The sequence below is a fragment of the Lissotriton helveticus genome, chromosome 10, assembly GCF_964261635.1.
Source record: "Lissotriton helveticus chromosome 10, aLisHel1.1, whole genome shotgun sequence".
In the NCBI taxonomy this organism is placed as follows: Eukaryota; Metazoa; Chordata; class Amphibia; order Caudata; family Salamandridae; genus Lissotriton; species Lissotriton helveticus.
In genome coordinates this window covers 558,840,715-558,863,310 of record NC_136071.1, presented here as the reverse complement: position 1 = coordinate 558,863,310, position 22,596 = coordinate 558,840,715, and the positions used below count along the sequence as shown (strand labels likewise).

Here is a 22,596-nt window from a genome sequence, read left to right as displayed (position 1 = left end):
GGGAGTGCCAGGGAGTGCAGAATGCTGCAGAGCGCTAGGGAGTGCAGAGTGCTAGGGAGTGCAGAGTGCTAGGGAGTGCAGAGTGACTGCAGAGTGACTGCAGAGTGCTAGGGAGTGCAGAGTGCTAGGGAGTGCAGAGTGCTAGGGAGTGCAGAGTGCTAGGGAGTGCAGAGTGACTGCAGAGTGCTAGGGAGTGCAGAGTGACTGCAGAGTGCTAGGGAGTGCAGAGTGACTGCAGAGTGTTAGGGAGTGCAGAGTGACTGCAAAGTGACTGCAAAGTGACTGCAGAGTGACTAGGGAGTGCAGAGTGACTGCAAAGTGACTGCAAAGTGACTGCAGAGTGACTAGGGAGTGCAGAGTGACTGCAAAGTGACTGCAAAGTGACTAGGGAGTGCAGAGTGACTGCAAAGTGACTAGGGAGTGCAGAGTGACTGCAAAGTGACTGCAGAGTGACTAGGGAGTGCAGAGTGACTGCAAAGTGACTGCAGAGTGACTGCAAAGTGACTGCAAAGTGACTGCAGAGTGACTGCAAAGTGACTGCAGAGTGACTAGGGAGTGCTAGGGAGTGCAGAGTGCTAGGGAGTGCAGAGTGCTAGGGAGTGCAGAGTGCTAGGGAGTGCAGAGTGCTAGGGAGTGCTAGTGAGTGCTATGGAGTGCTAGGGACTGCAGAGTGACTGCAGAGATTAAGCTAATGGCAATGTAAATGACAATGCCATTTATTTATCTGTTTTCAAAACCAACACATAAATACAAATTTTGTCAATTACAATGCCAATAGGTCTAACTTTTCCAAAGGCGAAACCATTGCATTGGTAATCTCATGAGACATTTGGACCATGCTTCCTAACTTATAGACAATTATTACCTTGGTGACAATGACATTGTATGCATTTATGCAGCCTATGAGCTGATCAACACGCTTCTTTGCACTTTAATAATTTATTTATTTATTTTATCACGTATGCACTAGATTTTATATTAGTTTTAACAATATAAAATAATGAATTTTAGGTAGCACTTGCACTTTTATAGGATAACACTATATCATCATAGAGTTTTCAAGTCTGGCATGATTGAAATGTTAATAGTCTAACTATTAATGGGGTCCAAGATTACTTTTCCTTAAGTAGAGCAGGATAAAGTCATGACGAATGTATCATTACATAACAATAGCATTGCTTCTTTGCACAGTTAAAAATCATTATTACTATGTTCTTAAATCTATATTTATACATGGTTTTAACTCTGGAATTATATCCTTAGTTTGTGACAAAAAGAATATAATATATGTTAATTTATACAAACTATATATCTTTATGTACACATTTATTTATTATATATGTGAATATTTATTATTGCACTGTTATTAATTCTAAAATCAAGTATTTTATTCTGATTTTGAAAATAATGTTATGTAAAGTAAAGGACCCAAATTAGAAAACAGACTATAAGAACATAATGTGCCATCATGATGATAAGTATGTTTTTGGTGTTCATTAATCACGTGGTGTAAACATGCAAATTTAAACAAGCATTGGAAATGCAATAGGTCTCGCAATAACGCGAGTCTGAACTATTAGCATTGTAAATGATAATGCCCTTTATTTTTGTGTTCTGGTTTTTGGAACATGAATAAAATGCTTTGTCATTTACAAGGCCTATAGCTTAAATTTGCGTTAAAACGAGACCTATTGCATTGCAATGGTGGTGGTGCTGCTGAGTTTTCTCTGAATCTGCACTCTGAATCTGCACTCTGAATCTGCACCCACAATCTGCACCCACAATCTGCACCCACAATCTGCACTATGAATCTGCACTCTGAATCTGCACCCACAATCTGCACCCACAATCTGCACCCACAATCTGCACCCACAATCTGCACCCACAATCTGCACCCACAATCTGCACTCACAATCTGCACCCACAATCTGCACCCACAATCTGCACCCACAATCTGCACTCTGAATCTGCACTCTGAATCTGCACTCTGAATCTGCACCCACAATCTGCACCCACAATCTGCACCCACAATCTGCACTCTGAATCTGCACTCTGAATCTGCACTCTGAATCTGCACCCACAATCTGCACCCACAATCTGCACCCACAATGTGTGAGTGGCGTTGCGTGTGTGAGTGGCGTTGCGTGTGTGAGTGGCGTTGCGTGTGTGAGTGGCGTTGCGTGTGTGAGTGGCGTTGCGTGTGTGAGTGGCGTTGCGTGTGTGAGTGGCGTTGCGTGGATGAGTGGCGTTGCGTGGATGAGTGGGGTTGCGTGGGTGAGTGGCGTTGCGTGTGTGAGTGGCGTTGCTTGGGTGAGTGGCGTTGCATGGGTGAGTGTGGTGTTGCGTGGATGATAGTGGGCTTGCGTGGGTGTGAGTGGCGTTGCGTGTCTGTAAGTGTTGCTGTGTGGGTGAAATGGGCACAGAGCCTTTGATGTGGCCTGGCGCAGGAGAAATGCTGCTGCTGCTAATTAAATACAAGAGTGGCCGGGAAGCGGCCGGGAAACACAAGTACGGCCGGCCACATAATTAGGGGAGGAGAAGCCGCACAGCACACGCTGGGAGAAGCCCTTTGATGTGCTGTGGGGCCGCGATGTGCGCTCTGTGCTGGGGGAGGGCCATTAGCCTGAACTCGCGGCAAGATCAAACGAAGGGTGGTAGGGACATTGAGGAACAGATGGCCATGAAAGTGTATGGGCCAAAAGCGCGTGCCTGTGGCCACGTGCACTCGAAGAAAACGCCACGAAAAAAAGCGGTGGTTTCACAATCAGTTCGAGCACTTGAATTCTCGCCATTTCCCATTCCTTCGGAATGGTAAAGGCGAGACCTAAAAAGGGCAAATGGTTTGCTTTATGTCAGTGTGATCAAGGACTGGAGAAGTCTGAAACGCGTCACTGAGAGGAAATAAAAACATCTGAACCATACCTTCCCGTGGTCCGTGTCTCTCCTGCCCTCTGCGGGATAGCAGGAGAGTCGTTTGGTGGTGATATATATATATATATATATATATATATATATATATATATATATATATATATATATATATATATATATATATATATATATATATATGTGTATATATATATATTTTTTATTTTTCTGAAGTATTGATTTTTTTTATGATCCCAATACAGAATTACACATACAGGAATTGCCCTATTTTAAAATAAGAAAAGACAAAGAAGAAATGATAGAGAACCATTACAAATACATAGGAACAATAATAAAAAAAATTCAAACTCTACAGTTGTGTCATATTATGTCCCATCCGTGTAAAAGATCCAATGTACTCCCCTTGCTTGGTTCCCATGTTATCCTTAACGTAAATCGATTTGGGGGATTCTCAATTATTGCAAACTGCAGCCTGCAGAGAAATCTAAACTTCTGCCATCACTATTCTGAATCAGTTGCTACCTTGTGCAGCCATGCTCAAACAATCATTAATCTCACAGAGGTCACTGCAAAATAAAAATAAAAACACCAGCTACCTTAGCAGGAACATCAGGGGCATGTCTGAACAGAACCGTTTTTTGCATCCGGAATGATATTAGACATGCACAATGGTATGCTAGAGCCAAATGTTGCAAAAGTATGAACTGTATCAGACTCTGGTGCATGACCATGAAAACAACCCAAAGTAATCCTCGGGCCCCACAAGTACAGCCTGACTGGTGTATAATAGATATCATTCAGAAGCTTAAGAGTGTGCCTTAGCCGGGAGACATTAAGAGCACCCTGGGACAGCATGTAATCTTGATGTATTTCTGACGCAGATACATTGAACTGCAAGCTTCATGTCCCCTGAACAGCAAGTATCTCAAATTTATTAAGCATTTTGCCCTGATGGCCCAGAACGAGATAGAAAATATGTATCAAATCACTTTTCTTAATTTTAATAGAACTCTCAAGAAATTAATTACGGTTCATATCAATATCACGATCAGAGAGTCGCTGTGTAAATTCTCTTAATTGCAGAAAGAATAACATCCCTATCTTAGGGTTTCTCTAGTTCCTATTTATATTATGAAATGAAGATACCATTCTTAGAAAATTGACCCAGATATTGAATTTTAGCTCTGCGCCAATATTTAAAAAAGCTATTGTGAAAAGAGGATGGAAAATTGGGGTTGTTACCTAGCAGAGTATATTGATGGGACGTAGGTACCCGACAAGTGTCTCGAATAACCCTCCAGAACTGAGAGTAAACTAATAACATCTTAAACCGCATATGCTTAACTCCACCACCCTTTGGATCCAGGGAAATGCCCTCGCATGGATCGTATCCTTCCTTGCAGCATGAACCCATAGAACCTGGCTATCCCCTTCAAATCAGAACCCAAGAGCATCATCTGCGGCGTCCTGCAAAGATCATCCCTCAACCTAACCCTGTTCAGCATCTACATGATGCCCTGGCCAGCCTCTTCAGAACCCATGGCATCAACATAATCTCATTTTCAGATGAAACTCAGCTCATCCTCTTATCTCAGAAGATCCCTCCACCACCAAGACCGACTTCCAAAACTGCATGAAGAGCGTCGACAACTTGATGAAGACCAACTGACTGAAGGTCAACACTGACTTAAATACATGCTGCTTGAACAAAACGTTCCCCACATATATCAGATTAGCCCACAGGTAATTTGCCGCCCTGCCTTTATTTGGTGTGTGAAGTAGGATTCTGTAGGCCTGTTGTACCTGTCAGTCCATTCCCCAATTTTTAGGTTGGGGGGGGGGGGGCTGTTTAAACAGATGAACAATTTAGCGGCTGGGGTCATCCCCTTTATGCCCATTCGGAACCCCCAATACTTGAAGATTGTTGCACCAAATCCTGTTGTCTGCGTCTTGCATTTTCTGTGACATGGCCAGCAATTTATCGTCCTGTTGTTTTACTTGAATTTTGATGCCTTTCTAAGACTCATTCAGACTAACAATCGGTTTCAGTTGCATATTGAAGTGCCAGGGCTCTACCATATATGTCAATTCCTCTCCTGTGATAATTTTGGCTCTAAAGATGTAGCACAAGGCTTCTTGGGATCTTTGGGCTTCCTGGATGAGTCCTGTGTTTGTCTTCTTATGTGCCCCCATAGCCGACCGAGTATTACTTCCATCGGCCACCTGAATGTCCTCTATGCCTCCAGCTGCAGTACGAGCTGCCAGACATTGTTGTGTACTAGCGTTTGTCTCACGGCCTCCTCATGACCCCCTAGGTCCGGCATTGCGGAGAGCTTCAGTACGCAAGCCGCCTGATTATCCTTGTGGGACAATGCAGAAGAAGAGACAGGAAAATAGTGGCGTATCACAATGCTCTGCAGGATACGCATGTCCCATGTCGATCCTCCGGGCAGTTAAGAAGGGCATATATGAGCTTTGGTACCATGGGTGCACAGGATGCATATTCCGTGTAAGTACTTATTTAGGCATTCGGGCATTTTAACGGCTTACTGCTTCTAGCCTCCTCGGAGAGGGGCTGAGCACAGTCGGCCTCGCACCGCCATCTTAAGGTCTGTACCCGGCACTGAAAATACAGCCTCCTGCGTCATATCTTATGATCTGCTGTAACATTAATAGGTAGAAACATTTTCACAATTCATCGATCTTAAAAATGTTACTAGACCTGCAGGTCTAGTGACTTAAAAATCTACTTGGCCTAATTATAGTGCTCTTGACCCATAAACTGATTTCACATCATGTGATCCTGGGCAAATATTTTGATTCACTGAGACGCCAATTTCTTCTTTAGCACATATGTGAGCCCCTTCAAATACGTGAGTTCAGCATGTCTGCTGTACAAAAAACTCTTGTTTGGTTTCATTGTCTAAACGTTTGCTCCACATATAATATAAATCTAGCCACATATAGGATACACATGACCGCTGACTTGCCTCAGTTCATTAACCGCATTGTCATCAGTGCAGGGGCAGAAATGTTTCAAAACTCATGTTTAAAAGCTATCCCTTTTAATAAATACATAACTAAAGAATGAGGTAGTAACACACTGTCATTTGCAATCAGCAGATTTTACACTGAAATGCCCACAGAATTATTTCCCACTGACCTATCGTTTTAGAACTATATAGTGTTCAATGTCTGGAAATCGAGTTTCTGCTAATATTTGTCATGTGCACATCACCAAGTAAAGTGTTGTAATTTGTTTTGCTCCTATGTAAATCTTTCTTTGCATCACGCTTCTGAATTACAAATAAAGTTCTTTCATGATATATTGTGAAATAAATGTACTATTCATTTACAAGCTGTTTAAATATTGTTTAAAAATAAACCTTACCTTTTACAGCCTTTTGTTTCACAATTATTATCAGATAACTCACTTGACAAAACTAACTATAATAAGATAAAGAAAAGTAAAAAATATTTTTCAGGAACAGATGAACAACAAGTAGTAAGAAGAGAAAATGACATTTGACCTCTGTCCTTAGACAGCAAATGTGTCAAGAAGAAGAACAAGATTTAAATGCCTCTTTATTGCTCTTCACTTTCTGAATAAACGGAACACTTGTTCCTTCCAGTTTAAATGAAATCGCCAGGAAGGTTGAGTAGATGCTAAAAGTAGCTTGACCTGATAAAAATCTCACTCGACATTGCGAGTGGGCTAGTGGATTTTTCGAGGCCCGATTCATAGATGATTGGATCAACCCTCCACATTCCATAGGACACATCTATTACAATGAGCTACACAAATCAGCTAACCATTTAGCAACTTGGGGCAGACTTACCCTACTGTGAAACACAAACTCGTATTATTACTCTTTAATATTATTCTCAATAACTCGCTAATATGCAAAACCATGTACATTTCTAAAAACAGGGAGTAGTAGACGACATATCAAAGCAAGTGCAAAATACAAATCTTTGCGGAAAAGACAATGGAGCTTTTTGACAGAAGGGACACAAATGCCACTTTCTGTCGCAGCCAGACTAATGAACCTCCTCTTTCTAAAGGCCCGGACCTTCCCCAGCCTGACGTCCAAGACCTAATTCCTGATATAGACGCTTTTTATATCCCAAAATAAGGCTGAAAATCCCTGCCATAGTCTGACTCCAGTAGGTTTTGCAGGTTGTCTCTATTACCCACATCTTCTATATCGCCCTTCCTGGAACACTCTTACCATGCATTTTAATATTTTTTCTTCTGTGAAACAGCCATGTTTTGCTGATCAAACCCTAGTGGAATATCCAAAGAGGCCTTAATATCGTGTAGGTTAACAACCCATTGGCCTAGTCACTTCTCCTGCAGGTAGGAGTTTATTATTTGCCCCTGGCAGCCCTCATCCGACTTTAAAAGGCAGCCCCAATAATTAAGGTTCCTCTGTTACGTATTTTGAATGCTATATTAGTGAGGCCTAGTTCTAACCTAAGGGCACTATTCATGGAGCCTCTAGGCAGGCCGAGCCACCTTTCCCTGATCTTAGTGTCAATAATGCTCAGCCGCTTTATGTTCTTTGCTGGCATAACCTTACAGCTGCACAGTAATAATCTTAAATTGTTTCCATTGTATGTCTCTCTTCAGACTTCGACAGTCTTATGCCCAAAAGCTAAATTCATCATATATAAAGTAGGGGTGGGTGGAGCTTGCAGTGTTTCACCCTGCGGAATTCCGCTGAGTGTCTGAAAACTCCACCAGATTCTGTGGAGTTCCGCAGGGCAGAGTATTCCTCCGCCACCCCTGGTTTCTCGCTTGCTGCAAATGTAAAATAATTCTGTGAAAGCGCATGCTTATTTCTGCAATACTGATGAGCTGTGAAAGTGCACTGTAGCATGCATCACCATCACTTAACAGAGTAGCACTTTTCAAAAGCACAAATGTTCATGCCAGATTGCAATACTGTTGTTGTAGTTTGTCATGAGACAAACATATTCTCACATTGTACTTCAATGCAACTCGCTGCCGGGCCAGCCTTCAGGATAATTGAGTGAGGCAAAGCGGTGCAGCAGTGCAAAGGTGCTGGCGATTTGCAAAAGAGGGGGCGCGAGACGCCTGCGAGAGAGAAAAGTGGAGAAAAAAACCGAAGTGCAGGCACGCTCCCGTGCTACAGCCCAGCCTTTGTAACTGCATTTGGGCTGTGCAGGGCAGGGCGCACGCACCGCCGGCTATCTGGCACAAGGAGCTGATTTATTCTGCTTTATTATCTTACTGAAACGGAATTGCCCTTAAAAGTTTTAATGCAACAGTATAAGGGAACTTGGAAAGATTCTTTACATGTTATCTGCACAATTTTTATTTACAATATCGTTCTCAGGTTTTACGAATTATGAAGTAAATGGTACCTTATTGGCACACTGTCCACTCCTCCACTGCCCGCTCCCCTGCCCTCATCAGCAGAACTTTGAATGGCCGCATGTGCATGCTCGGCCTCCTGACTGTGTTGGAGCGCACTAACCTAACCATATTGTACCTCTCACAGACAGTGGTCTTTCACGCAGTGACACCAAAACCCTGCCCACTATTGTTTTTAAAGTGGCCCTGAGCCTGCTTGCCTACCAATCAATCGGACTTTTAAAACTGTGCATAATATAGATGGCACAGAAGTGTATTAGCCGTCTGGAATGAATTCAGGTGGTTCGTAAACTAGAGCATGACTGTAAATTTATTGAAAAGTCTGCTTTGCAGCTATCGGATGCACAAAAATGATGCTGTCTTGCTTCGCCTTTCAGATAATACTGAATCTACCACATGGTGGCTCAAAACAAAGGGCGAAGCAGGAGACCTAAACACACAACAACACCTTTAGAAAAGGGTTTTATTTTACAAAATGCCAAGACTCTCTTTTTAGACTAAGGCTTGGGGTTTTATTTTACACAATGCTCTCTAACAAAGGCTTTCCCAGATGCCAAAATAACAACATTCAAATACACATAGAGATATATATATTTATATGCATGCAATAATAACACACTTGGTAAATGCAACACTTAAATGCATGAATAATACTAATGAATACACAAGCAGAAAATAATACGAGATAACACTCAAGAAAATATAATATAGGATGTCCTGCAAGAGATAAGAAAGAAATATACACTGAATCACAAAGAAAACACCTCAAATGAGCAAAGCCACTGGCCACACATCATAATGGCAATAATCAAAACTCGAACGCCTCAAATAACCATATTCACTGGAACCGCTCACCACAATGGCACTAATCAGGAACCAATCACCTCACCCAATTGTTCACTCGACATCCTTGCCGATTCTCGCTGGGGGGCCCGTTCACAGCTGGCTTGGACTCTCGACCGGGACTCAAGTTCCGTTTGTCTTACAGCAGTACGTCTACTCTGTAAGTGAGCACCCAACTCACCTGTCAACAAACCTCAGCTTTTATAGTCTCAAAACACACACTAGAAGCTTCGAGAATTCCCCCCCCCCTCCCCCCGCGCCAAAGGAATCTTACCAGGACTGGCCAGCTTCCAAGCAAGCATTCCATGGCAAGAAGGAGTTTCCATGTTTCCTCTTCATTCTTGCATGTTCTAGCCTGTATTTTGATGAAGCTCACAAAAGCCTTCTAGGGTACATTCAACAATCTCTCACAAAACAGTACTTGAACATGATTAACCCAAACAACTTGCAAGCGTGGCTGTGAGCGGAGATAAAGCTCAAGCCAGCCAGAGTCAGAATTCAGGATGACATGAGGCCATGTCAAAGCCAATAGTAAGAACTTCATAATACTTCCCAGTGTACAACATAGTGCACATTTGTGCACCACTGCCTATAGCATCACATATTTCATCTCTCAATGTACAACACAGTGCACATCTGTGCACCACTGCTCATAACACTGCACTTCAAGACCAAAAAGTACATTCCTCACCTCTCTCTCGTGCTTCCAAATGCACATCCGACACGTTCTCTTCTTGGCAAGGCTGTTCTACTCTGTGACAGCTCCCACTGAAAGTCTGCAAGATTACAAGAACAAAACCTTTAAGAGAAACGAGGCATATGCAGGACGTTGTACATTCAGGCTAGGATAAAGTAATACACCAAAGTCAATTAAAATAATGGTAGTCAAAGTTCATCACAGGGTGTCAGAACACAAGAGTGCCTCTAGCACTACAGATGCTCAGGGCAAAATTGGCATGCGCTATTAAACTCTGCTCTGCCGGCAAATTACGTTTTTTTGCTGAACTCTGCACTCCAAACGGAGCTCAGGGTGCCTAAATTCCCAAACTCCACCAGCGGAGTTGAGTTTTCCGCCAACTGTAAAGTTCCTTTGGAGTGAAAGTCCTGAGGGTCTATAAGGGTTTTAAAATATAAGTTATATCTGAAAAGGAGGACTAAATATCTATATTCTTTTCTACTTCCATAGTACCAGCAGCATTCCTTACATCCCATAGGCTGCCTACACTGCGTCTGGTGCAGCTCTTCGTTAGTAGTTTTCCAATGGCCTTGTCTCACTCCACTAAATGTATCCTGTCCCTATTCCATTCTTTGCTTCACTAGGCCTGTTAAAGTTGATTTTATTCTGACATTATCATATACAGTGAAAATGCATCTTATTTGTTCCACAAAGCAACATATAACCTCAATTGATTATGAGCACATCACAGCAGGTTTCTTCATAAACAGTTTTTTTTAACTCTTTCCTTGCTGGTTCTTTCTAAAAATCCATCAAGATTGTTGCACAAGCAAGGTTCTCCTACAGTATTTAGACCAGCTTCTCCATGCATGACTCTCTCAAATGCCTGCTGTCCTTCTCCCGTTCATGGCATATCTTTAACAGTGTAAAGGTATCATTGAAAGAGTTTTAATTTTTGTTTATTTATGCCTTTTCTAGAGATGGAGCCTTCCTCTGGTGGTAAAAAGATTTTTCGAGCTCGCAAAACTATGACTCCAAGCAGTCGTCATCAAATTGAATCACTAAATAAGTTGAGAGATATTTTGGAAAAAGAAAGAGTTTCAAAGGAGACAACTAAGGAATCTAGAACTGTACCGTTAACCAAACAAGATGATACAAATTGTGAAAATGATGTTTTTGGTCAAATTTTCAAAGTGGAATCCAAGTCCCCATTATCTGAAGAAAAAGATGTCTCTCCAAACAAATTAAAAGTGTCAGTGGAAGTACTGGGTATCGATTCTACAGTAGCTGCATGTTCACCAGAAAAGGATACCTGCCATTTTAACCATCAGACAGAACAGTCGCTCAGTCCTTCAGAAGTAAAATCTTACACCATCGAAAAACCTCCTCTTTCAAAGACACCCATTGAGAATCCTTTCATTCAAAATATTTTGAATGACATATATGATCAAGAAGCTTGTGGTGTTTTTTCAGAACACACTGTGGGTAATGTGGCTTCAAAACTACAAGACAGCTTGTCAAGGAGATTACATGATATGTTAGTACAAGAGAAAAGATTACTAGCAACTACTTCACCCACCCCTTTGGAGGCAGATAGTGAGAATGAGGATGTGAAGGTGACTGATCAAGTCTTTCCCATTTCAGAAAAGATTGTGATACCTTTAAACCTAAGCGAAGGAGATGACGATGAAGGATTTCTTCCAGTATTGGAACAACAGAATGCAAAAGTGGACGGAGACATTGCAAATCAACCTGATGGTGCAGTTGCTCTACAAGACCTAAACCCTGGTCTACCATACATCAACCCTGTCTCACAAAGTGGAAGTGACAGTATCTCTCATTCCGTTCAGCTCCCTATTACCGACACTTTGGATTCTAATGTGAAGAGCAAAATCGTTAGTATACCTGACCATGAGAAAATGACATGCTTGGATGAAAGTAAAACATTTCCTCAAGGCACTATGGACATAAACCCTGTCTCACAAAGTGGAAGGGTCAGCATTCCCTGTTCTCCACAGCTCCCTATTCACAACACTTTGGATACTAATGTGAAGAGAGAAATCATCACTATACCGGACAATGAGAAAGTGACGTGCTTGGATGAAAGTCAAACTTCTCCTCAGAAGGACGCTATGGACATAAACCCTGTCTCTCAAAGTGGAGGTGCTAGCATTCCTTGTTCTGTGCAGCTCCCTATTAACAATACTTTGGATACTAATGTGAAGAGCAAAATCATTAGTATTCTTGACGATGAGAAAATGATGTGTTTGGATGAAAGTCAAACTTCTCCTCAGAAGGACGCTATGGACATAAACCCTGTCTCTCAAAGTGGAGGTGCCAGCATTCCTTGTTCTGTGCAGCTCCCTATTAACAGTACTTTGGATTCTAATGTGGAGAGCAAAATCATTAGTATACCCGACGATGAGAAAATGATGTGTTTGGATGAAAGTCAAACTTCTCCTCAGAAAGACGCTATGGACATAAACCCTGTCTCTCAAAGTGGAGGTGCCAGCATTCCTTGTTCTGTGCAGCTCCCTATTAACAATACTTTGGATACTAATGTGAAGAGCAGAATCATTAGTATACCTGACAATGAGAAAATTATGTGCTTGGATGAAAGTAAAATGTTTCCTCAGAAGGACGCTATGGACATAAACCCTGTCTCTCAAAGTGGAGGTGCCTGCATTCCTTGTTCTATGCAGCTCCCTATTCACGATACTTTGGATACTAATGTGAAGAGCAAAATCATTAGTATACTTGACGATGAGAAAATGATGTGTTTGGATGAAAGTCAAACTTCTCCTCAGAAGGACTCTATGGACATAAACCATGTCTCTCAAAGTGTAGGTGCCAGCATTCCTTGTTCTGTGCAGCTCCCTATTAACAATACTTTGGATACTAATGTGAACAGCAGAATCCTTAGTATACCTGACAATGAGAAAAGGATGTGCTTGGATGAAAGTAAAATGTTTCCTCAGAAGGACGCTATGGACATAAACCCTGTCTCTCAAAGTGGAGGTGCTAGCATTCCTTGTTCTGTACAGCTCCCTATTAACAATACTTTGGATACTAATGTGAAGAACAAAATCATTACTATACCTGATAATGAGAAAATGATGTGCTTGGATGAAAGTAAATCGCTTCCTCAGAAGGACTCTATGGACATAAACCTGGTTTCACAAAGTGGAGATGCCAGCATTCCTTGTTCTGTGCAGCTCCCAATAAACGACACTTTGAATACTAATGTGAAGAGAGAAATCATTAGTATACCTGACAAAGAGAAAAAGACATGCTTGGATGAAAGTAAAAGTTTTCCTCAGAAGGATGCTATGGACATAAGCCCTGTCTCAAAAAGTGGAAGTGCCCGCATTCCTTGTTCTCCGCCGCTCCTTATTCACAACACTTTCGATACTAATGTGAAGAGAGAAATTATCACTATACCTGACAATGAGAAAGTGACGTGCCTGGATGAAAGTCAAAAAAATTTTCAGGACACTATGGATGTCGATATGAATAATGAACCTTTTGGTGAAACGGAAAGTAAAACCGACACAGATCTAGGTGGAAAGATAACTTTGCCTCAAACGGACACGCCAGCTATTGGTTTGGAAGGAAACGACTCTCCTGGTTGTGCTATTAAAAGACTTTCATGCCCTGAAGCAGAAGCAAATTCTAAGAAAGAAATGGTTGCTGGCAATCTGAACAATGCAGCCCTTTGCACTTATTTTAGTGAAGCCATTTCCTGTCAAGAGCTTGAGGTTTCTTCCCAAAACATAGATTCATCCATGGAATCTAACATTGGTAAGTGTACATTCTTGTTAAAAAAAAGTTTGTAGTATTTTTAAACATTTCATGCAGTAAAAAAAAAAAAAAGTATCTCAATTACATTAACTTGCACAACTTCTTATAATATACTGAGGTTCCAATGAGCAAAATACACCTAGTAAGTTGAAAGTATATACAGTCCCTCATTGATTACCATGTTTTGTGGTTAAGGGAGCCTATTCGGTGTTGTTAAAGAGCACCCTGGGTGAATCATTCAGAAGTCTCCTCTTAGGTGAATTACTTGAATCTGGTTCAACCATTTTTCATTCCCAGAGCTGCTTCATATGTTATGTTAGTTGTTTTTTAAAGCGCACAGCTGCCCCAGCAAAGAGGCGTCCCGGCGCTGACAATCTACTGGAACAGAAAAAAACGCCTGAGAGCTCACCAAACAACATCCAAAGGCTATGTTGAAGGAAAAAGGAGGGTTTTAATTGCTTTCCTGAAAACTAGTACATCCTCCAATCTCCGTATATGGATCGGCAAGGAATTCCATAACCTGGCCGCCATATATCTAAATGAGCGACCCCCTATGCGGTAGAGTTTAATCCGTGGCACCGTCACCAGGTGTTGTCTTAGTGAGCGCAGGTTTCAGTGAGGGACATATGGGGTCAGAAGGGTACATAATAGTTCTGGACTTCCAATTTTGATGATCTTAAACACCAGACACAGAGCTTTAAACTGAATCCGTGCAGAAATTGGAAGCCAGTGAAGACCCCTGATGGTAGACCTGACCGAACATCGGCGGGGAAGTCCCACCAATATCCTAGCTGCCAAATTTTGGACTCGTTGGAGTCGTTGAGTCTCCGCTTTATTGGCCCCTAGCAGCAGCACTCTAGCGTAGTCCAATCTCGACAAGATAGTAGATTGAACAATAAGCTGTCGCACTGCTGGTTCAAAGAACTTCAGCAGGGGATTAAGGCCTCTTAGCAAGCCCATGCAGGTGGCAGCCACTCGCTTAGTGTGTGTCTGAAAGTTAAGCGAGGAGTCCATCCAGACTCCTAAGTTCTTAACTAAGGACTTACCCGGTAGGTGTAGGCATAGTCCCTAGGGAGTCCGGCCACCAATGCGCATCCCAGAGGGTGGTGTTTTTCCCCAACAGCAAGACCTCAGTCTTGGTCGCATTAAGCTGAAGGCAGTTATCTGCCATCCATTGGGCCACAGCTGTCAACCCGTCTCTGAACCTAGTGGCCGATGTAGATGGCCCCTCGGCTAGAGTGATCACAAGTTGGGTATCGTCGGCATATGATACCATCGTTAGGTCCCAGTTCTTTGCCACCGCCGAAAGTGGCTGGACATACAAATTAAACGGAGACGGGCTTAGCGCTGAACCTTGCGGAACCCCCTGGCCTATAGGATGTATTTGAGAGAGAAATGGTGGAGCCGATACCCGAAAGGATCTGTCCCTCAGAAATGACCTAAACCATTCCAGTGCCGATCCGATGACCCCTATTGCCTCTAGGCGATGTAAAAGAATGCCTTTGACACGGTGTCACATGCCAGCGCTGAGATCTAAAAGGATCAGCGCTGCACTCTGACCGGCATCCAAAATCAATCGCAGATGTTCAGATGTGGCTAATAGGGCGGATTCGGTACTGTGGCCAGATCTAAAGCCATTTCGAGATGGCTCCAGAATGTTATGGAGGCTCATGTATTGAGATAATACATTATTTACATGAGCCTCAGCACTCTTAGCCACCCACGGGAGGAGAGAAATAGGTCTAAAATTCTCAGGTTTTGAGGGGTCCAGCGTGGGTTTCTTGATGATGGGAGAAACCCAGGCCTGCTTCCAGGCCACTAGAACCACGGCCATGGAAAAGGACAGATTAATTATCTCAGCTAGCGGCTGTTGGAAAAGCACTAGTGACTTGATAAATTGTGCTGGTTTCATAGGATCTAGCGGGGACCCAGATTTAATTTTGCTACATAGCCTCGCGAGGTCTTCCCTAGACATCTCTGGTATTAGAGCCAGAGTAGGGCCCTCAGCCTTTTCCCCTGCAGGGGCAAATAAGGAATGATGATGCTGCGGGAAAGATTGATAGATTTTTTGAACTTTTTCGATGAAAAAGGTGGCGAGTTCCTCGCATTGCTGAGCAGATGTAATATTAGAAGAAGTGGTTCTATCCCTCTTGAGGTCATTTACAATTTTAAAAATACTTTTGGTAGGGTTCGAACTATTTTTAATCTCTTCCGCATAAAATGCAGCCCGTGCAGAGCAAATAGCTTTATGATACTGTTTTATTTTCATCAAGTATTTTATTTTGTCTTCACTATTATACTCCCTTCTCCATATCCGCTCTGCCCTCTTACATTCCTTCCTCATAGCTCTCAGTGACTCACTGTACCATGGGCTAGAGTTAGACGTACGCCCTTTTGACCATTTAGCTGGTATGAGAGTTTCCAGTCCTCCCAGAATCCATTTACAAAAAGCACTGTATGCCATATCCGGGTCAGCCAGATTTCGTAAGGGGAAGGCACCCAAGGTCACTTGAAGATCTTCTGATTTCAATTTGTGCCAGGGCCTCTTAAAGACCAGCTTCTCCCTACCTGGCCTGAAAGGCTTAGTAATGTCGAATTTAAATTCAATAAGATAATGGTCTGTCCATCCCATGGGCTTAGGCGGTATTGTACTCACAGCCGGTATATTGGAAAAGACCGGGTCCAGTATATGTCCGGCGATATGAGTAGCCTCTAGCATAAGTTGTTCAAGCTGTAGGGCAGCCAGATCCGCCAGCAGATTCTGAACAGTCGAGTCTTGGATTTGATCAAAATGGAGATTCAAATCTCCCAGCAAAGTAAAATTTGCGGATCCCACCACCAAGGAACTAACTGTCTCTAAAAGTGCCTCGAGAAATTTGGCAGCAGGCCCTGGAGGGCGATAGACATACAGTCCTGAGAAGGAAAAATGTGCGCTAATTTCAACCTTGAAGCGAGCACATTCACACCCCCAAACATCTTCCTTACTAAAGGAGCAGGGGTATTGGGCTTTGTAGATTATGGCTATGCCGCCACCCCTAGAGTCTCTGTTAATGGTGTTAATCAGGTATCCGGTGGGAAGGGTAAGATTGAGAATCCCCGCCACCTCGTCCCGTAGCCAAGTCTCGCAGAGGAAAATAATATCTGGCATCTCCTCTGTGATGAATAACTGCACCTCCATATGGTGCTTAACAAGAGACCTAACATTTAATTGACATACCTTGAGCGTCATGGGTTTACCTCCTTTTCCTTTCTCTTTTCCCTGTCCCACCCGACCCGGTGTTAGAGTAGCAAACCCACACCTTCTACAGTTCAGGGCAGTTTCTTCTAGCCGAGTTAGAGGGACCCCGCAACGCTTGTGACTTTGATTAACTGCGATGAGCGTCTGCCTGTCATAACACAAGAGTTCTGTGCAGACTCGGCCAGGGGGGGTGGCGAGAGGTGATGTCTTGGCGATGACGGGCGCAGATGGGCTTGCCTTAGGTGCGCCTTCGGCGCGCCCGCCCGCTGCGCCGTCGCCAGATGACTGTCATTTAAAGGAGCAGAAAGAGGGCGGGAGTCTGCAATCGACTATACTGCCACCCCACAATCCTTCTAAGATGGCGCCCGTGACAATCCCCGATCAGCTCCTTATCGGCTGTACGGGATCGCGGTGGCACTGTGAGTGTGGAAGAAACACAGCGCGTAATGCCAAAGATGTCACAAGCATGTAAGTGAGTTTTTTAAATCAAAAACACTTAAAGGTTACACACCACAACTCTCCCGGCTGAGCCTCAGGAAAGCAACTAACATTCACACAGAAGTTAAAATGAACGATTAAAATAGTAACACCCCTGCCTTTCCCGGCTGAGCCTCAGGAAAGCACCGAGTAGATCTATATACATAGCTTGAAAAACATAAAATTCTTTTCCCCTAAAGTTATCCTAAAATTAATATACAAGATCAAAGTAAATTTCTCAAATGTCCATTGCTTGTTCCTCCAACATTAACTACTTGATAGCTTTTGAGCAGCCCTGCCTACTCCACCAGGAGTGGACATCCCATATTGTAGCCTTTTGTTTCTATACAGAATACAAAATCTGACAGTAAACATTTTGCAATTATTTACTTGCCATGCATAATATCTAAGAATGTCAGAAGGAAATTCAAAGTCCTCCTTGTGTCCCATTTGAAATGTTAATTGAAGAAATCTACTCCATCCAATCTTCATGAAAAGCAAAAAACAGCCTTCTCTTGTACTCGCTCAATGTTCACCTTGGCTAAGTACTTTTCTAGTTAGTCTAGAGACTTTTAGACTGTCCCATATTGAGAGAAGCTTGAGAGCAACCAAAGCTGTCAAGCTCTCATAGTCACCCATTAAAGTACTGAATCAGTCAGCCTTGCCAGAAAGCTCCTCTGGTGCTTCTTTGCCCGCATAGAAGGCCATGCTTATAACCTAAACTCTACAAAATCCTTTCCACTAACAACCATACAAACCAGTGAGTTGACTAGTCTAGCTGACATATGCTAGGCCAGACCATTTAGTCAAACAGAGCTAACCAAGCCAAGCCACAGATCAGAGTTCAGGCTCAATCATAACGAACAGAGCAGCCCCTCCCACAAACGAATCAGATCACCTTTATCTCTAGCTGAACATCCCATACCACTCCATAGTGGTTCTCGAGACTTGAATCATCTTACATCAGAAGTTTTTCCCAATCCAAGTGTTATACATACACCTCAAAAGGCAAATTAAGCTCTAAAGAAAAGCCTAATTAACGATTTGTCAGCATTCAAATACTTTATTGATATGCAAACTGTGATAAAGGAGAAAAGTTGTTACGCAATATCCTGCTCCAAAACCTATCTTTCCTTCTGCTGCACATTAGTCGATGGAGTATTCCTCTCCGGATATAGAATTATGCACAAATTAAGAGCTACAGGGTGAGGGAGCGGCACACCAGCACTTTGCCCTGGCAGTTTCTAAAGTGACTCGATTAAAGCTTCCACTTACTCATACTTGCCAACCTAGCCTTTAATTTCTGCTCTTTTGTGTGGATATTTTGACATATTAACCAAGACTCTGGAATGCCCCCCCCCCTTCCTCCTTTGGTGCAGTTCAGGAGATAGACCACCTCAGCAGTTTTGGATTCTCGCTATGTATTTGCATCAGCCATCTTAGGGGATGTGATCTGCAAGTTCCAAACTGGTATGGTCTCACCTTTACACATGCCAGACCACGGCAAATGCTGCCTTCTCAATTGCACTCCACTTGTATTCCCTGGGAAGGCGACTCCTGAAGATGATGGCCACAGGCTGGTCTAAGTCCTCATTGTTTAACTATGACAAGACAGTCCTCATGCCATACTCTGAAGCATTTATCTGAAGTAGGAAAGGCCTATTCCAGAGTAGCAAAAGCCTTCTGGCACAACTCTGTCCAGAACACCTTTTTGGGCTGTTAAATGGATGTCTGCTCCGTTAAGGGGGCGACAAGGGGGCCATATCTCTAAACCAGTATATTGTAGTACCAGGCTCTCTCCTTGGCCTGGGTCTTGGGAAGCTGACCAGTATTATGGTCTGTACCATGTGCTAGAGAGGCTGATCCTAGCCTCCTTACTGACTTACTGGACCAAGTACACACTGATCCCTATCTGGTACTTACTGGTGCTGATAGCTCTACCTTCTGCAGGGCCTGAAGCACTTCCCAGAGGTGGTGCATGAGGTCATTCTTGCTGGAGCTGAAAACAGCAATGCAATCCAGGTAGGTGGCATTGACGTTTTCTAGCTCCATCAGGACCTACTTGAGGGACATTCTTTAGCCCAAATGACATCATGTTAAAAGTGGCCCTCTGCGGGTGGAGAATGCAGACCTCTAACTGGCCCCCCTCAGTCGGGGCCAATACCCTGATGTCGGGTCAAAGATGCTGAGTAACTTGGCAGCTCTCAACTGCTCAATGAGTTCATCAGCCCAAGCGGTAGGATGAGAATCCATCTTGGTGACTGAATTGAGGCCCCTGTAATCCACACTGAACCTAAATTCTGAGGTGTTTCCGGTGGGACAGCTTTGGGTAGCAGTGTCACTGGGCCGGACCTAGGACTACAGGAGGGCTCAGTCACTCATAGTCCAGCATCTTGGATGGCTCCTCTTTGATGTTGTCTCTCACTTTGTAAGCCAACTTATAGATTTGTCTATTGATATGCATGCTCTCCCCTGTGTCTGTCACAGATACGCTAATCAGTGAGCTCTGAGGAAAGTGAAAATATAGACAAGAACTGTCCCAACAAGTGACATCAGTCCCTCTGTCGCCCTGAGATCAGGGTTGGGGAAAGGACAACTCATTCCACTGACCTGTTACTAGGAGCATAGTTACTTAAGACCCCTTAAAGAGGGGCTCGAGGCGGTTCACACGTAGGACCATTAAAGGGTTTTTAGGTTACTAGATGCCCACCAGTTAGGCAACCTCCCCTTTATTCCCCTTTACCTTATAGGGCCGGGTCTGCTGGTCCTTCAAGGCCCAGGAATGCACAGTCTCCATCAACCACACATTCTGGCCAGGCTGATACTCCACCAGAGTGAATGCCTGATCGTTCCAGTGCTCTGTAACGTCCTGACTGGCCTCCAGGTTCTCAGTGATCTCTTTCCAGAAATGCCTAATCTGAGACCATAGGGCTAAGGTGGGGCTCACTACATTTGGAAGGGGTTCCTGGGGGTTAGCTCCCATTCCTCTTCCAAAAGACTGAGGTCCATATATGGAGTTGCCAAACAGAAGTTTAAAGGGACTGACCCCACTCCCTTCTGAGGCACTACCCGGTATGCAAATATCAGGCATGGCTAGAGGACATCTCTCTTACTCTTCAAGAACTCTGATATGCCCATTATGTATTCTACAGGCTAATTGACTTTAAACAAACCAATTGGTCTGTGGGTGGTATGATGTGGAGGACTTGTAGTTTACCCCAGACTCCTTCCACACCAGCTTTGTGTACACCAACATGAAGTTGGTGTCTTGGTAAAGACCCCTTTCAGTGCCTCACGACCAGGGGCACAGTCACCAATCTTGGAGGAATAGCCTCTGGGTACCAGGTGGCATGGATGACCAGGATAGACCTGTTGCCTAACCAGTTTTGTTGTTTTGTATGCCCAACAATATCAATGTCCATCTTTCAAAGGGTTTTTCCCCCTATAGGGAATGGTAGCAGTGAGACCATTTTGCTTTACCCTTGACTTCCTGCTGGCCTGGCAGGATCTGCATATTGGATCTGCAGAATGCATCTGATTGTAGCAAATGTGAGTGACCAGTCAGTGAAAGGTTTTGGCCAGCTCCAGATGTCCTGCTACGTGGATGGCATTAGCAAAGTTCATAAGGAATGCCCGGTACCACTGGACGATGATCAACACAAAGGATGACTCCGGGACCTTAGGGTCACTATACAAGAGACCATTCTCTCATTAAATGAGGTGTTCACCAGAGGTGTTGCCAGCTGCTTGGGCCTCGACCTGTTTGGGGTACGCCCACAACAGTGAGGCAGTCCTTCAGCACCTTGCAGAACTCTGCCCGGGACAGCTACCCTTCAGTTTGATACCCATTTAACTTGAGTAGGTTTCCTAGGGCAACAATACCTTTTCCCTATAGGTTCAGGGCATCACCCTCGGGATCAGCCTCCTTCTTGACATGGGAGCTTCTGGGGTGGGTTTCCCAAGCCCCCTGATATTTCTCTGCTTGACAGATCGCTCAGACATTTTTCGAGGCCCTTGGTTCTTCTGACTCCCTGGATTTCTTACGTGGACCATGTGGTCAGGCACACCCACTCTGGCAATTCTAACATCTCTAAGCAGGATCTGAGATCCATCACTTTTCAGATGATGTGGTCTAGATTATTTCTCAGCTGGACAAGAATGGACTTTAAGAAACCCGAAACACACCCTGCCACCCAATCAGAGAGAACTAAAGCCACTGTAGAGTGACTTGAATGTTTTTTTACCGTCACAACCTGGTGGACTACATCTGGGATTATCTGCTTTGAGAGTCCCTGCCATTAGTCAAACTGGCTTTGTGCCTCTCAGAGCCTCCACCCTCTGTTCATTGGTGTTAACCACCTCATATCGTTTTTGGTATTGTCAGACATGTGAGCTTTTAGGCAGAGTCTCAGGGATACTAGAGTAACCTCGTCAATGTCCCCAAAGCTAATTTGGAGAAACCTCCTCCCCAGCACTACATTTGCTATTTTGAGATAGGCCCGCTATCGGTTTGCTGCTTCCTGCAGGGACAGATGGTAATCCCCCTTGATGTGCCCATACTGATCGCGTTCATAGCACTATGGCCGGAAATAGCTTGGGGGCTTCTTCCAATGAAACTCCCTCTTCTTCTGTTCAACATTGGACTGGGATTCCCTTCTCTGAAAGCGTTTTTGAGGGTTTTATTTAGAGAATATTCCTTCGTTGTTCTTCCTCGTCCCCCCCCCCGCCCCCCCTCCGCCCAACCCCCTCCGTTTGGAGGGCATCCTCTCCACATTTGCCCAGTGAGCTTTGAATCAATCAGGGGTTGGTGCAATGTCGTAGGGCTTGTACCTTTCCGGTAAAACTGTGCTCTTGTTGGACATCACAGGGGTGTGGAATTTTTTTTATAATCTACTTGCCCAAAAGACAAATTGGTACTGAGATCTACATGTCCTGTAAAATCCACTTGTCCCACCTACTCCATAAATCAATTATAAGGGCTGACCGAGAAATAACTGTGTCTAGTTTATGGGAAAATACGTACTTTTTCCACTGCTCGCCATATACACAGGATGATATCACAGTCCGCTTTATGTGAGGGCAGAATTAATGGTGGATGAATTTGCTCCAGGAACCAGCAGCCTCTCCTATAATATTTAGACCAGGAACCGGCACCCCCACCTTGAAACTGGGCTCAAGAACAAACACTCTCTCGAGTTCTCTCGGGCTCAGAAAACAGCACCTGCGTTATCAGCTCAGAAAACAGCACCCCTAGGCCATTCCCTCCTAAGC

At 43.8% G+C, this 22,596-nt stretch overlaps 1 protein-coding gene across 1 annotated transcript in view; it reads left to right on the top strand.

The window, feature by feature from the left end:
* Positions 1–22,596, top strand: part of ATF7IP2 (activating transcription factor 7 interacting protein 2) — a 334,949-nt gene that overhangs the window by 32,376 nt on the left and 279,977 nt on the right. The window contains exon 2 of the mRNA XM_078663103.1: positions 10,788–13,610. Coding sequence (XP_078519229.1) covers positions 10,790–13,610 — 2,821 coding nt within the window. The 5' untranslated portion in view covers positions 10,788–10,789. The remainder of the gene's footprint in view (positions 1–10,787; positions 13,611–22,596) is intronic.